General features: G+C 38.2%; 1 protein-coding gene across 7 annotated transcripts in view; it reads right to left on the reverse strand.

Moving 5' to 3' along the window:
• Positions 1-17,446, reverse strand: part of ATG10 (autophagy related 10) — a 227,089-nt gene that overhangs the window by 66,254 nt on the left and 143,389 nt on the right. For all 7 annotated transcript variants that reach the window (XM_071219488.1, XM_053912117.2, XM_053912125.2 and 4 more), the window contains one exon: positions 8,247-8,344. In XM_071219488.1, the coding sequence (XP_071075589.1) occupies positions 8,247-8,344 (98 nt within the window). The remainder of the gene's footprint in view (positions 1-8,246; positions 8,345-17,446) is intronic.

Below are 17,446 nucleotides of genomic sequence, written 5' to 3' on the forward strand. Positions count from 1 at the left end.
ATTTTTGAAATTCAGATTGGACAGAGGGAAATAGAAATAAATTAATATACTCAAAAATAATATTAGCACACAATAAAATAATTGTAATTACTTGCACAAATACTTTGTATACTTTGGTATTATCTCTACTGGCTAAATTTTTAATGATAGAATATAGACTGCAAATGCAATATGGGGCATTTAGCAGCTGACAGAAGTGAATTAGGAGAACAACAGGTGAAACGGGAAACAGAAGGGGTAAGAAGTGGAATGAAAAATGATGCAATAAGTGCATTATAGGATACGTATGTGCAGCAACTACTGTGCCAAAATAGGATTTAAAAAATAGCATCTTTCTTCAGAAGCTTTTACCCAAACAAGGGACTTGAAACCCATGTGGGTAAGTGAATCTGAAAGTCGCTCTCCCATGGCCTCCTCCCTGCCCCCAGGCTGCTCTACCTGCCGCAGGCTGCTGCTTCAGAGCCCACCAGTAACCTCTTCCTCAAAAACTGGAAATGAGAATATAAATATTCTTCAAACTTGATGTTTATTAAAAATTAAAAATTGATGGTAGGTAATTATCAAAATGAAATGTGCTAAGATGAGTAATGTCAAAATTAATTATTAAATATTTTAAATGGTATTTGATTTTTACATTTATAAGCTGCTCCTTTTTTAGGAATAGAAATTCCAAGGATCAATGAAACGCTGGGAAATTCTTTAAAGGAAGCCTTTGGATAAATTTAAGGCACATGTATAATTTTTATAGTAAAAAGCTATCAGAAAAAGCAATATTCTGCTCAACCAGATATACATATAACAGAACATTACCAGTATCTTGCTTTTATTATCTCCTGAAATAAACTTAAATTTAAAGAAGTAAAATCAAAATACGTTACTATAATCTGGTTAGTTATAAGAAATACATTTTTTTAGTTTTTAATTATATTTTATTGATTCTCCTATTATAGTTGTTCTGATTTTTCCCTCTTTGCCCCCCTCCACCCAGCATACCCCACTCCCTCAGGCAGTCCCCCCACCATTATTCAGTCCATGGGTCACGTGTGTAAATTCTTTGGCTACTCCATTTCCCATCCCCATGGCTATTCTGTAACTATTTATTTGTATCTCTTAATCCCCTCACCTCTTCACTCATTCCCCCACAGTCCCCTCCCCTCTGGTAACCATCAAAATGCTCTCCGTTTTGTTTAACTAATCAATTTCTTGTTTAACTATATAACTTAAATTCTCATTAAAATGGAATAAAACAAAACACCTTAGAAATTAATTTAATAAGACATGGGTCTTAAATAATAAATCATGCTCTCTTTTATTTAGATTAATTTGAACACTTAGTGATTAGTGGTCAGAAAACTTTAGAAAGCAAAAGCTGAATAAGAAAGCAATACCATATTAATGTCTAAATAGCATTTAGTATCAAGTTAAGACTTTCCAAAAACACTCCAGGGTATAAAGCCAAAAAATTTTTGAGAAAAATTACTTAGAGATAATGAAAAAGAAGTTCCATATATTTCTTAATGCAAGGAAAGTATGAGGAACAAACAAAATTTATGTGTTTTTGCCCCCAAACAAGAAAAGCACAATGGAGCATCTGGCAGTAGACATTTCTGAATCGATTTTTTAAAAATGAATATGGAAAGTGAAGTACTTTGATAATGCAGGTACCCACAGCATGTGCGGACTGACAAACTAGAAATAATTACAAAGAAAAACAGACAAAAATAACACCGCCAATATTATCCTAAGATACCAAAGAAGGTGAGACACAACAATGAAAGCATATTTCACTCTCTTAAGACCAGAAAGTGTGGTGGAATCCCTGAGTATTTTTAAAACATTGGAAGGTTTCTACAGAAGTCTATTAGGTGATACACATTTACTGTGTATACACAGTACCTATTTATACATAGGCTACACAGATACATTGACATTTATAAACCAACCCACCAAGTGACTTATTAATGTCCAAAATGAATACCTAGAAACTCAGAATCAACAAATTAGCAGCAAATTACAGTGAAAACAATTGCATGAGAGCTGCAATCCCAATTTACGTAGAACGCGACCGAGAAAGAGCCAGCGATGGAACTGGCAGTGATTCCGAAGCAGCAGCGGCAATCCATAAAGGCTTCTTAATTTTCCTGTCATTTAAGAATTAAGCCACTTCCAGTTCACACAGATCCTACCAGGTGCACTAAATTGATGTCATTATGAGCTATCAGGAAATACCCACTGAGACCTATACCAACACCAAGAAGTTTTGTTAAACAGCTGTGTATTTTAATTGATTTGTATTATTTAAAACAGGAACAGTTAAAAGTCAGTTATCGGATGTTGTGTAAAAGAGATGCCTGAAGACTCCAGGGAGACTGAGTTCAGAAGAAAGCCAATCACTGGAACTTCACTTGAGCACTGAAGATTATTACTAGAGGAAGCTCAATTAAATCATCAGCTTATCAACCATCATTATAAATCACCAGGCAACATATCAAGCTTCATTATTTAAGAATCCTTAACCAGCGACTTCCTGCATCACTGTGAGTCAAAAGCAATCTACTCACCAAACAGTACCTAAAGAGTTTTGTTTTTTTGTTGTTTTGATTTTTTTTTGCCTTGAGAGATTCCTCATGGAAATATAATGAAGACTCACTGAAAGTAGTGATCATAGTTGGCCTGTTTTAGTCACGGTAAAGTCTATGAAAGGAAATCAGTAGTATTTGGAATATGCAAAATGCGCATTGCATAGGCCCCTCCTGTTCCACTCCCTACAGACATTTAACCCAGTTCTCTCACAGTGCTTGCTTAGGATCATATGAGAAAAAATAATCAGCGAATTCCTTTTCACTTTTATCCACCCAATGTCATTCATTTACTTGTGTTTAGACAAACTTCCCTAGGCATGTGGAGTGAGAAAACAGTGTTCTCAAAAGCCTTGGTTTCCAAATTTAAAGTGCAGTTCAGGTATTCAAATATATTTCAAAGGAGATATGATGCAGGTTGAGTTTTATATAAAATCCTCTTTTCTAAGTCTTCCACCAACTCTCTGTAGATTCTACCATTATCTTTAATGAAAGAACAAGAGAGTCTTCATAATTTGTCCAAGGTCACACAGCTGGTGAGTGGTCTCAGTCTAATCCATTCTCTCTGGCTCCAGCACCCAGGCAAAGGCTCTGACAGGAAGCAAGCCTCCTTGGAAAATGGTTGACGCCCAAGTCTGGGCAGGAATGTGCAACAGTCACACCAAAAAGCAAGAATCCAGCAAAGCTACTTGAGTAGTACCAAAATAGCTGAGGATCCAAGTTAAAGAGACTTTTACTGGCCAGACATAAGACAAATCAAGCATCAGTGAAGATAATCACTACAATGAATTGAACTGCATAAAACATTTACAATATATCCATGACCTCATAAAGAAACACACAAAAAAGTTCTTGGTCACCTTTGGAGGATGCTGAAAATCAACTCATCTTGAACGCTAGACTATAAAGAATCAAGTACTTACCCTGCCTTTTCTATGAAAGGCATACCTCAGGTAACTAAGCTGGTAAGGGAAAAGGTGTCACTACAGAAGTAGTCCAGCTGATAAATAATGAATGATAGAATTAGAAACTCGCCATTTTGCACCCCTAATGAACTAATGAATCTGGGTAGTAATCATCAATGGCTGCTAACATCACAAAAAAGAGCAATAACCAGGCTTCATGTGCCTCCTGATGGAACTATCCAGAACCTAGGAGTATTCTTGCCTAAAAACCCAAACCTGAATCTGGTCACACCTCAAGATCTAACTACAGTTTATACAAAATACCAGGAGAAACATTAAACAACACCACACAGATACAATTAGAAAAAATCCAGACTGAAATACTTTAGGACAAATAACCTTGTTTCTCAACAACAAACTGTGAGCAAAAAAAAAGAGAGAGAGAGAAAGAAATGGGAATCTTAGATTCAAAATGTCTTAAGAGATGTTAAGCATTTTAATATATAAAGATTATTTGGATCCTCTAAAAAATGAAACACTTGGGAAAATTTAAATATCAATTGGTATTTAAAGGTATTAAGAAATTTAAAATTTTAGTTGTGATAATAGAATTGTGGTTATATTTTTGAGTCCTTACATTTTTTAAAAATTAAACTTTTCATGTTTAGACAACAGTAGATTCACATGCAGTTGTAAAGAACAATCCGAAGAGACCCCCACGCCCTTCCCCCAGCTCCCCAAGGGTAACACCTTGCAAATCTACAGACAGCATTCCAGCCAAGGCTCTGACAGTGCCTCAGCCAGACACAGCACTTCCCTCCAGCCATCTCTTCCCCACAGCGCTTCCCTCTCTCACCCCCTGGCAACCACGTATCTGTTCTCTAATTTACAGTTGTCCTTTCAAAAATGTTAAATAAATGGAATCATACACTGTGCAGTCTTTTGGGACTGGCCTTTCACACTCAGCACAATAACCCAGAGATTCATCTAGGTTGTTGGGTGTATCCATTGTTGATTCCTTTGCAGAGCTGAGTAATATTCCATGGTAAGGACCTATAACAGTTAGTTTAACCATCCACCTTCGCAAGGACATCTGGGTTGTTTCCATGGGCTATGATGAATAAAGCCTCTACAAACATTTGTGTAGACCCTTACCTCTTAAAGGTCTCTCCTTACATATTTATGGGTGAGATAATATGATGTCTAGAATTGGCTTCCAAAAAATTCCACATTAGGTAAAATACTGCTACTGCTACTACTACTACTACTGCTGCTGCTAATAATAATAATATTATTAATAATAATAATACCAGCCAAGAGTTTATAAGTACACTATTCTATCATCTCTACTTTTGTATATATTTATAAAAAGAGAACAGTAAGGAAAATTAGTTATCTGACCATTATACATCCACATACATAACCACACATATCTTCCAGTAAAATTGCAAGTGTGCGTTTTTAGTTTAATGACTGTAGATGGTGCAAAGCTCACAGGGGCTCTTTACCTAAACGCAGAGCCCACACCTCCCAGTGATCATTACTGACATATTCACTCTACCAACTTAGGCAGATCCAACCTAGGTATCACTTAACTTTCTTTTGGAAGTTCTTTATTAGGCTGCAGGGTTGAGATACTAGGTAGTCTGTAATGTTGGACAAAAGCAGATAAGTAATCACCATAATCAAATGTATGAGATTCATGAGTGGCTTGCCTTCAAAAGAGAGGGCTCGTGTCTGACATGAGCAGGTCCTTATCATCAAGACAAATGCTGAGAGAATAGAAGTGTGATTACTAAAGATAAAGAGCAAAAAAACTATAAAAGCACAATCAAGCCTGAAAATGACCTGAAATGCATTTTGTATTATGCAAAGGCTGCTTTTGTTTTTAAGCCTCTCTCGAGGACAGGATATTATTATCATGTTCAGTCTGTAAGCTAGTGGTTCTTTAGTGTAATTCGGCAATATGGTTATCTATTAGTATTCGGTGCCACCAATACAGGGTGGGGCAAAAGGAGGTTTACAGTTGTTTGTAGGGAAAATAATACAATAGTTAATAAATAATAATACAAGAATAAACTGTGTTGTGTACTCACAATTGTCAACCTCCTCTTGCCCCCCCTGTATTCTATCAGCTCATTCTTCCCTTGTCCCGCATCGCACTTCCCGCTTCATCCCACTGTTTTTTCCCCACACGCAGCCTTACAAAAATTAAGACCCGTCCTCTCAAAGATCACAAGCAAAGAAGAGCACATAAATACCAACCCATTAGCCAATCTGGGATTAAAAGCCAAGACCTCAAAGGAAATATTCATGATGCTTTCTAATGCCAAGTAGTACAATGGCAACAAATGTGTTTCTCTTGCTAGGTCTTTATTGCCTGTACATACACTGTGATAAGCAATTCTAAAGCTTAAATAAAGTTTGTTATTCAAAGTGAGAGAGCTGTTCACAAATCACTCCCTTTAAGACAAATCCCAAAGGAACATCTAAGTTACAGTTGTGTTGTAATTTGATTATATCAAATATCTCTACTATTAAGTGGGTCCACAATTGGTGTTAGGAATAGTAATGTTTATTGTGATCAGATTTGATAATTATTATTATGCTGCAATAGGTAGGAAAAATGTTATACTAATAGTCTATCAATATGACACTTAAATGGCTATAAATTGAAAGATATTAATCAATTCCATCAAGAACAAGTAAGATACAGACTGGTATATTTGGTTGGTTTAGTGACTTGGGAGTTCTATTAATTGAATGAAATCTACTCATAACATCATATGGGAAACTAAGAAAACAGAGTTGACTTCAAAGTCCTGTTCATAGGACATGAGTCACAATAGAGACATGTGGAATTAAAACCCAAGTGACGTGGACCGCCAGCAATTGCGCTATAGGCTTGCACTGAGGAGGTTAATAATAGATCTGCTAGAGACAGAAAAGGAGAAGGGTGAGAATTAGGCTCAGGCACACAATGGCAAATATGGCTGAGAAGGAGCTGAGAAAGCAGGCACTAAAGTTCAAAACATGTATTTTTGGATGCTCTCTCCCTCTACCTTTTGCCATCCTCCTTCACTCTTACAACCAAACATTTTGGGGGTCCTGTGTATTCTGATGTTGCAGTGTACATTTTTGCATGGCTTGTGGTTGATGGCAAGACATTGGAAATTGAAACTCTTAGCACTCACCTTGACACACTTAAAGGTCAATCTAAAACATTTTGTAGAAAATAAAATGCTCTTGCCAAAAATCTTTTACAGCTGATTTGCTTATATATCTCATTATCCTTTACCATAGCAACTACCGCATACCTATTCTACATAATTGGGATTTCAAAGGGGGGCGCTCTTGTGAGCTGAGTGGGTTTCAGAGACAGAAACATGGCAGGGAACAAGAGGAGAAAATATAAAGATAGAACAAAGGCAACAGGAATGGTATTAAACCTGGAAAGAATTCCAAAACAAAATGCACAAGATAGGTTCAGGGAAATGAATGGCCGGCCATGTTTGGCACCAGGGAAGTGACAGCCACTGAAGGCCAGCTGAGGCATTTAGACCACATGCCATAGGCCCTTGGGGATCTTCTGCGGGTTTGCACATGGGTAAGATAAAAGCAGCAATAGTACAGACGTGACTAATGGCAAGAGGCAGGGAGGAAAGGAGCAGAGGACCAGAGGTAGGAGGCTTTACTGCTTGTTGCAGGTGAGGCCGTATGGTTTAATCTAGGAGAGTCAAAGTGGGACGGAAAAGGGAAATATTACTTTGAGGGGCAATGTGAAAGACATGTACAGTTAAATCGAGTTTGTCCTCAATGACAACCTAGAAAACGGTCACGTGCAATCATTGTCAAAGAACTGCCGACAAAAGGCTGAGGGTTCTTGTGCCGGTTGGGAGGTAAACTGTCACTGTTGTGATCAAAGGCATAGGTGGGCGCGAAAATGCTAATGGTTGGTAAAGTCACTTTTACAGGAAGCTTTGATTACACTTAACAGAGCTTTGGAAAAATAAGATTTTGATATGAATAAAAATCATATTTAAGGAAACCATAATTGGTTGCAAGGTGATGAGTATTTTAAAATTTCTAAAATAATTAACTGCTGATTTTAGCAAGGCAGTAATAATGACATATATGATTGACAGATCTATTTTCTCTACTTTTGCAAATCTACTTTTATATTTACTTTTGCAGATCTATTTTCTCTGCTTTTTCAGATCACTAATGTGAAGCTATTATTAATCAAAAGTTAATTTTTTGGCAAATACTCCTACAAGTAAAACTTTGAAACATCAGAGGCGACACCAGCTAAATCACCTGTTTTTAGTGTATATGCCAATTTAGTCTCTATTCTCATTTACTTACTACATTTTTATTGAGCATCTACTATATTTTAAGAACTGTGCTGGTGCAGGGTGTACAATGAAGAGTAAGACAGGGTCTGTCCCCGTGACAGGACACGATACAGTGCAGAGGACAGGCATTAATTTTTTTAAACATCCAAAATATAATTTAAAATGTGAAAAGCACTATGAAAAAAATTACAGATTGTTATGAGAGTTGATAACAGGGAGGCTAACCCAAGCTTGGGTCTGGAAAAGTGTTGTGTTTTGTTTTGTTTTGTTAAGTAAACTGTCTTTGGATCGAAATTTGTAAGTATGTAGAAGAGTGAGATAGGAAAAAGAGTAGGGAAAAGAGAACTAGATGAAAAAACGAGCAGAGGGAAAGGCTCACATATAATAAAATGAAAATACTGTCCAACCTGTTGGGTAATAGTGTCCCAGGGCCCATGCTGCAGCCGCGTCTTGTAGCACTCACCGACTCCTTCCCATATATCCTTCAGAGACAAAGGTCTTCCATCTGTGAAAGCGCAATGTAAAGGCTGTCAGTTAGTAACCTGTGACACAGTGGTGCTTGGTGTCTACCTAAACCTACCAGAAGAATATTATGACTTGAAAAAAAATCCTTACTAGTCCACATACCGTCTACATATCAGAAGAGTGCTACATGAATTACTATTTTGTTCCTGAGGGACATTTAAACATTCAAGTCTCTCTCCTTTGTAACCATCTAGTAGTTAAGTTATCAGCTCATTCAATGCCTCTATGAACTTTACAAAACCAATAAAATCCAAATGTGTTTTAGAGAGAACTAATAGACACAAGCATAGGAAAAGGACCAGGTAGACAGGCTCCCATATTCAGAAGAGTGCACTATGGATACCTCTGAAGTCTTACTACTTCCTGCAGTCTTTAAAACTAGAGACCACGCACATGCTTCTTTCACTCTCATTGGTTGAGTATCTATAATGTTCTCATCACTCTGTTGGATATCACAGGGAACAGAGAGAAGGAAAACACACAATTTATCCTAGCAAGAAGTCTGCCTCATTACTAGGGAAACTACGACAAGTGTATCAATAGTATGTCAATAACTAAAATAGTGGGTAGAAAGCAAATGGTTGCTGCCAGAGAAAAACTGCAGTTCTCTGACCGTCCAGAGGAGGGGGACATAAACACCCAGTGTTGGTGGCAGGTGGACAGAGTGATGTTGGGGGTGAAGGGACCTGAGAAGGGACTGGTGTGAAGAAATTAGTAAAAGCTTTAATGAACAATAATTCCCCTTTTTGTTGTTTAAACAGCTTCAATTATTCATCTATATTCTTCACCACTTAAATAAATATATTTTATGAAGGTCACTATGGCAGAAGATAAGTAAAATGGAAAAATTGATATCTAAGTTCAGAAAAGAAAGCAGGAAGTTAATCTAAAGACTTGAAACTACAAACTGCTAGAAGGAAGGTGGCCTAACTGCTACACTTCAGTGCTGACACTTTCAGAGGCATCGGGTCCCGCAGACTTAACGCGTGAGGGTGTGCGACTTTCCTTAGGCGAGGGGACAGTGTCATTTAAAGAAAATTCACCAGTATGTTAAATCATTAGATATAAAGAAATATTTGGTTACCATATGCAACAAAACTTGGGGAAATAATCTACAAAAACCCCCCAAAACTAAAATGCACTGCACCCAGACTTAGAGTGTATAATTAGAGATGTGGTGGGTAGGAGGAAGATTTGGAGTCCGGGCTGAATTTGCACCCTAGTGTTTGCACTTATTCTCTATGTGAGTGCAAGTTATTTCACTTTTAACTGTCCCTGTAAAATGAGAACAATAATTCTTTTCAAATCTCTTTCTCACGAGGCTTACATTAGTGAACACACTCGGGACTGTGTCAGACACCTAATAAGAGCTAAATAAATATTAGGAGTCTTCCCCAGCCCACACTGCACTATTCCAGTAATGCTCATGCTGCAGAGCTGAAAGGTTCCTTCGTAGACCATTATTTCTTAGTATTTCCCCATGTTTCTATACCACGCACACTGAGTCTGATATAGATTACACTAATACCGTAGGCAGAGCATTTCTCATGTTTGACCTGAAAAGTTGAACTTTTCCTCAACCTTTATTTTCAATAAATAGCAATAGAATATTTTGATACATTTTCAATAAGTATCTTCATCTTGGCATTTATCCGGCGGCAGGCGACCATTATCTTGTGATAAATAGTTTTATTCCATTGACATTTCCATGTCTGTAAAATGAACAAGATTTATTCATCCAATTAACATTTGAATGTCATGTTTAGCTACAAGTTAAAAACAAGCCGCCTTCAGTATCTGTGTTATATTGTTTTCTGAACACATTTACAGAGTAGGGCCAAATTTTGCCCTTAAGGTAAGCACTACACATCTTCAAAATAGGCACGCGCGCATGTGTGTGCATGCATGCGTGCGTACGATGTCGGAAGAGAAGAATGGGATCGTAAGTACTTCGGTGTCAAATAGTAAATGAAATAATCAAATTATAAAATGATGACATGCTTTTAAAATAATTTTCAGTGGTCGCACCAGTCTGCATTCCCACCAACAATGTACTAGGGTTCCCTTTTCTCCGCATCCTCTCCAACATTTGTTTGTTGATTTGTTTATGTTGGCCACTCTGACTGGTGTGAGATGGTACCTCATTGTGGTTTTAATTGCATCTCTCTGATGTCTAGTGATGCTGAGCATCTTTTCATATGTCTCTGGGCCCTCTGTATGTCTTCCTTGGAGAAGTGTCTGTTCAAGTTGCGGCCACTGTGGAAAACAGTATGGAATTTCCTCAGAAAACTAAAAATGGAACTGCCCTTTGACCTAGCAATTCTGTTGCTGGGATTATACCCTAAGAACCCTGAAACACCAATCCAAAAGAACCTATGCACCCCAATGTTCATAGCAGCACAATTTACAATAGCCAAGTACTGGAAGCAACCTAAGTGCCCATCAGCAAATGAGTGGATCCAAAAACTATGGTATATTTACACAATGGAATTCTACTCAGCAGAGAGAAAGAAGGAGCTTATACCCTTTGCAATGGCATGGATGGAAGTGGAGAGCATTATCTTAAGTGAAATACGCCAGGCAGTGAGGAACAAATACCATATGATCTCACCTTTAACTGGAACATAGTCAACAAAAGAAAAAAGTAAACAAAATATAACCAGAGACATTGAAGTTAAGAACAATCTAACAATAGCCAGAGGGGAGTGGGGAGGGGACAGTGGGGAGAGGGGTCTATAGGAGCTACTATAAAGGACACAAGGACAAATTCAAGGGAGAGGGTAGAGGTGGGGGAGGGAGGTGGGACTGGCTGGGGTGGGGTGGAGGGATGGGGAAAAATTGCAGACAATTGTAACTGAATAAAAATAAATAAATAAATTTTAAAAATAAAATAAAATAATTTTCAGAGGTCAAAATCGGGACAAACCAAGTTGCAAGATAATAAAATGCTAGAACTGGTGTCATTACTAATTTTATAAATAAGGCAACCAAAGTCTTGGGAAATATACATCTACCAAAATTATGCAGCTAGTTCATGATTGCACTAGACCTGGAACTCAAGTGCCAGGGCTCAGGATTCAGCGGTCTCCCTGCTATTCCGTGCTGCCTCTGGAGGCGGAGACTTCGGCTACCCTTCCCCCGCTGTGTGGTTCTCAGCTACATTCACACATTCGTAAAGGTTCGCTGAATGACTGACAAATGAAAGAATGCCTTCCTTAACTTCATTTCCTCTAAGACAGAGAAAGGCTTTGGAGACCTAGGGAAGAATCCTGGTTTACTCTCTGGTAATTAGTAATGATTTTAATTTCATTCCTGAAAATATTTCTGTCAACAACCTGAGGGTGAAGTAAATGGCTTGGATATACCCCTGTCAAAAACCTGCACACTCTGTGAGAAACAGTACACAAAATGCAGTAAGCAGCAGCACAGCAACAATGTGGAGACACCCACAACAAATGTTACAGAATATTTTCATCAGATTCAATGCCAGAATTGAGGTTATCTGCCATAAGTTCTCAAACAACACAAAGTTTTTTTAAAATCAACACCTTCAAATACAGGAATTAAAAATGATCTCATCAACTTACAATAACAGACAGTCACAAGGAGTTAAAAATAATTTCAAAACATAAAAATATGCATGACACTCCTGCATGCATGTTAATAAGAGTGCTACCACTTGCTATAAAGAGAACAGTATGTTTTAAGTGAATGGATATGACTTCATTCTCTATTGCATTTACAGAGCCATTTAAAAATGCATGTATTAATGACAGTTAAATGAGTGCTTGTGCATGCTACCTTGATAAGTGTGCCTCTCTCTCCAGTTTCTGCTGACCATTTTCACTATAGAAGATCTGGGTGATACAGCTTTGTCTCTCACATAGAGATATGACAAAAACGATTCAATAAAATATGATGTAGATTCTTTTCCTAAGACTTCATCATTGGTTTGCCTAGTCACAGTTCACACCTCCATGATCAAAATATATAATCATCACAGAAATGCAAATTAAAACTTCTGTGAGATATCAAACTACACCAGCAGAATGGCTACCATCAATAAATCAACAAATAACAAGTGTTGGCGAGGATGTGGAGAAAAGGGAACCCTAGTGCACTGTTGGTAGGAATGCAGATTGCTGCAGCCACTGTGGAAAATATGGAGTATCCTTTAAATTAAAAATAGAATTCCCTTTCAATCCAGCAATTCCACTTCTGGGAATAAATCCTAAGGATCTCAACATAACAATACAAAAAAAAAATGCACCCCTATGTTTATAACAGTGCTATTTACAATAGCCACAACTTGGGACCAGCCTAAGTGCCCATCAGATGAGTGGACAAAAAAACAATGGTACACTTACACAACAGAATACTGAACAGCAGTAAAAAAAGAAGAAACTCTTACATTTTGCAATAGTATGGATGGATCTGGAGAATACTATGCTAAGTGAAATAAGTCAGTCAGTGAAAAACAAATACCACCACATGATCTCACTTGTATGTGCGATCTAACGAACACAATAAAGTAATGAATAAAGAGTAACAGAAGCTTAGATACATGAAACAGACTGAAAGCTGCCGAAAAGGAGAAAGGAGATGAAAGATAGTGAAGGGATTACCCAAAGAACATTTCTGCACAACCCATGGACATATCCTCACAATATGGGGATTGACTTAGGGAGGGGTGGGTGTGGGGAAAGGGAGAAAAAGTGGGAAATGCAATAGCATCAACAGTAAAAATAAATAATTTTTTTAAAGTTAGTTTTGCATTCTTTTACACAAAAAACAAAATTTTTGACCTAATCAGCAATATTTTCATGTGTGCCATATACTACTGACACCTAAAATAAATTCAAGTATGATTGTGGCTAATTATTCCAAAAACAAAACTGAGCCTTCAGAAATCCCAATGAAATCATTGCACTGAGATAGTCAAATACATAAAAAATACCCACATTACAAAGAGAGCTTAAATATAGCAGACAATTGAAGGATTTTGCGATTTTATATCTCTCTATCTCTCGATCTCAATACAAACCTTCAGCTTAAGCCAAAACATGGGCATAAACAAGTACTTGCTTAAGCTCATGTAACACATCCTGCGCCTTCATGTTCAGTACAAAGTATCTTCAAACAGAAACTTTAAGCCCTGGTAAGAGGGTCTATTTTTTCTGTCTGGCCTCAGTCAGAGGGGACATAAGCATACTCAATCAACAACTCTCTAGTTTCAGACCTTAGATATTCGATAGCACCATTTGGAACATGGTTAGAAATCTCATTAATCACATTGAGGCTGAGAAGCTCAGTAAAATCCCTTGTATACTTGAAAAAGCGAAGTAGAAGCCAAAATAATTTCAGCAGCAACCCACAAAGTGAGCATGGTAAAGAAGGTCATTTACTTAACAACAAGCCTTTACTGAGTGCCTACTGTGTGTCTCTTTCACCTAGAATTGTAATACAAATTTGAGCTAATGGCATATTCTGTCAGCAAACTAAGATGTCAATGGCAAAAAAAGAGACACTGGGTGAAAAATAGAATAATTAAAAATACAATCTTTAGCAACTGCCAGTAGCATTTAATTTAAAATTTTCATATAAAATCTCTCGATTGAATAATAACCTACATGTCAAGTAACCTATATATTACTCAAAATGTGAAGCTTTCTAAATTAAATTTCTCAAGGCTATTAGTTTTCATGAACCAAGTAACAGCACGAGGTAGTTCACTGGCACTACCTAACCCTAGTGCAAGCATGCTGAAGTCAGCTTTATCCTGCTGCACCCGGTTTCACTAAAGTGTTTCACCTCCTCAAATGAAGATGAGTGAAAATGTAAATTATTTAGAGTAAGTTTAAGAATAATGTTCTCAGTGTGGTCACGAGAAATAAAAAGGAAAGAATGGATTTTTCACAATGAAATATGCCATTTTTCAATATATTGTCTTCAAGAGAGCTTGAAGGATATAAAAATTTGTCATACTCCACAGTAAGGCAGAGATGACACTCCACCAAAGGGGGAAACTCATTTTTGCCTCAGTGAGAAAATTGTATTGTGGTATATAACGAGTGTTCATTGTTCACATGCAATTTTTATTTATCCCTACATACACTTTTTTTTGCATTTTGTATGTTTCTTAATTTCAGGAAATATGAACAAAAATTCCCCAAATACAGATTCTTTATACTTATGTATGACATCAATTAATCGACTCATGTTCCTTAAATTCCAGTTGTTACTTGAATGACAGCGTCATGCGGAGAAAGGCTATGGAGCTTGAGCCTCAACCCCAGTTTTCCATGTAGCCCCGAGTACATCACTTCACTCCCCTGAGCACTCAGTTTTCTTGCCTGCGCAAAGGATAACAACAGTTCTACCTTCAATGCTATTGTGAGCATCAGGAAGTACAACTCAGCTAGCATTGTTGAAGGGTATTATGAGCCAAGCCCCATTTCATATATTAGCTCACAATCTTCAAAACTCTATGAAGTTGGTCTTATGATTATTATCTCAATTTTTTTCAGATGATGAAAGAAAGGAAACAAAGTTCACTATCTTCCCCAAGTCATACAGTTAGTAGCAGAGCTAGGAATCGGAACCGAGGCTTTCCAGCTCCAGCCCCTGCACTGACACTGTGCTGTGTATCTCCATACCCAGGAGCTTTCTGTAAACTATAAAGGAACACACACACACGTTAGCTGTATAGTTGTTGTTGTCGTCGTCACTAGTAGTCTCCACCAACACTGCCTGGCCTAGGAGTGTCTAGACTTTTGCCTCTCCTGGTTTTCTTACTAGGTTTGGTCTACCCTTTCCCTCATCACAACATGGGCAAATCCCAAGTCCAGCAGCCATGGCCTCTCTTCATTTCTCCAGCTCAAGGTAATCTCTGCCCTCCAAGCCCTGATGGCAATTTTTCCCCCAGTTTTACTGAGATATAATGAACACATGACATTGTGTAAGGTAAGGTGTGACAGGAGGATTGGATATACATGTGCGTTGAGAAACGACCACCTCAATAAGATTAGTTAATGCATCCGTCACTTCACACAGTTACCTTTTGTGGTGTGTGTGCAGTGAGAACTTATAGAATCTACTCTCCTGATAACTTTCAAGTATATAACACGGTATTGTTGACAACAGTCATCATGCTGTACATTAGATCCCCAGAACCTATTCACCTCATACCTGAAAATCTGTACCCTTTGAACAACACTTGCCCATTGTTCCCACTCCCCAGGCCCTGGCAAACACCAATCTCTGCCTGGTGGCAATTTTGACCTCTCTGATGTCCCTTAACATATTCTTTCTTGTTACTGTGAATTTCAGACCTGGCTCCCCTACTAGACGGCAAGCTCCTTGAGGGCACGATCCACCTCGGACTTCCTTTACGCATTGCTGCGTTCCAGGAACACCTTCACGCCCTGGGCACAGACATTTCCAGTGGTTGGATAGATGAATATTCAACCTTAATCTAGAGCAATTAGCACAATTATTACTGAGAATAAAGACTTAACAATCATGTTAAGAAGTCCATTGGTTAAATGTTTCATTATTATATTTTTAAAACCTCATACTTACACATAAATCCATAGTATTAAGTAGGTGAAGATATTATGGATATTTCATTTTTCAGTATCCAAACATGCTTCCAGTTTAGGAGAGAAATTCCAAAATCAGTGGAAGACAGAGCCATCTTACACTCCTGAAGTCCAAAGGGGGCATTCCTTCATCTTGTCATTCTAATGCCTCTAGTCGACTCTGTGACTGACCCTTCAGTACGTCCTTTTCCTGCCTCTTATGGTCACGTTGAGTTCTTTGCAACCAAGCACACCTAACTAATATAGCACAAACAAATGGTTTAAACCTCTTGTTTATTAGTTATCTATTTTCCAAATTATCAGCCCCAATTTTTTAAATGTTATGTATCTGCTTAGTAATTTTGAGTAGAAAATAAATGTAAGATGTTTCTTAATTACACAACAAAGTTTATGAATGTTACAATCTACTTTTATGAGAAAAAATGCCCAACAAACTGCACAAAGAGCAATAATTTTGAGGCACCTTAAACTGTCCACACACTGTGTTAAGAAACTTATAATAATGCATGATGCTCCAGTCTCTCATTTAAATAAAATTAAACACTTAACCTAGAAGAAGGACATGCGAGACCTTCTCGAGAAATCAGCAAATGTCCCAAGGGGAGCAACATTAGGTTCTGAGATACCGGAGACACCACTGTGAGACACCACCATTCATCAGGACTCTGAGGACCACACCACTGGACAAATAGCGGTAATGGGCCTGCGGGTCCCAAAGCACAAGTCTTTCTACTTTCAACCCTCCCCAAAGTACTCTGAAGTTTGATCCCAGCCCGATGGCCTGACAGCCCACCACTCCCATGTTATTTTATTTGTCTGTTTCTGTTTGTGGGTGGATTTTATTCTAAAACTTAGTAAGTGGCATCGGGTTCACCACTGTTGTTCTTCCTTTCCCTATCTCCTCAGGCTGATAATCACGGCTTGTTGATATTTGAAGTATTTTAAGGGGATAAATATGTAGCTCCTCTATGAGCAGAATAGCTCCAGTCACAGAATCTCTGAGCTGACCGGGATCCTGGGGCCCTCTAGTCCAGCCTTGGCATTTCACAGGTGAGAAGCAGAAGGCCCCACAGGGTCAGATGACGTGCGCACAGCGGTGGGAGGCAGAGCCACAATTGGAAACACGTTCCTAGGCATCCCAGACCCACCATCTTTCCTCAGCACCATCTGGGAAAGTGCAGAATTCATTCCTGGGTGAAATTGGAAACCATCCAGAGCGCCCTCAGTGCTGGACCAGGAGAATTAACACTTGAGAGGAAGTGGCTTTCCCAGGGCTAAGTGGTTAGTTTTAGAAGGGCTGGGAACATGGTTCCCCTGGCCATACAGTTATGACAGGAGGTTTGTTTTCTGCTCGGTGGCATGGAAGGTCCTTTCCTGAGTCTATCACACACTGTTTTGTGTGAGTTCCATTTGAATTTGCAATCTAGTCCCTCAACCAATCACCATCCTTCATTCACTTTACTCAGCTTTGCCACTTCTCC

Source organism: Desmodus rotundus, chromosome 1 (assembly GCF_022682495.2).
Source record: "Desmodus rotundus isolate HL8 chromosome 1, HLdesRot8A.1, whole genome shotgun sequence".
In the NCBI taxonomy this organism is placed as follows: Eukaryota; Metazoa; Chordata; class Mammalia; order Chiroptera; family Phyllostomidae; genus Desmodus; species Desmodus rotundus.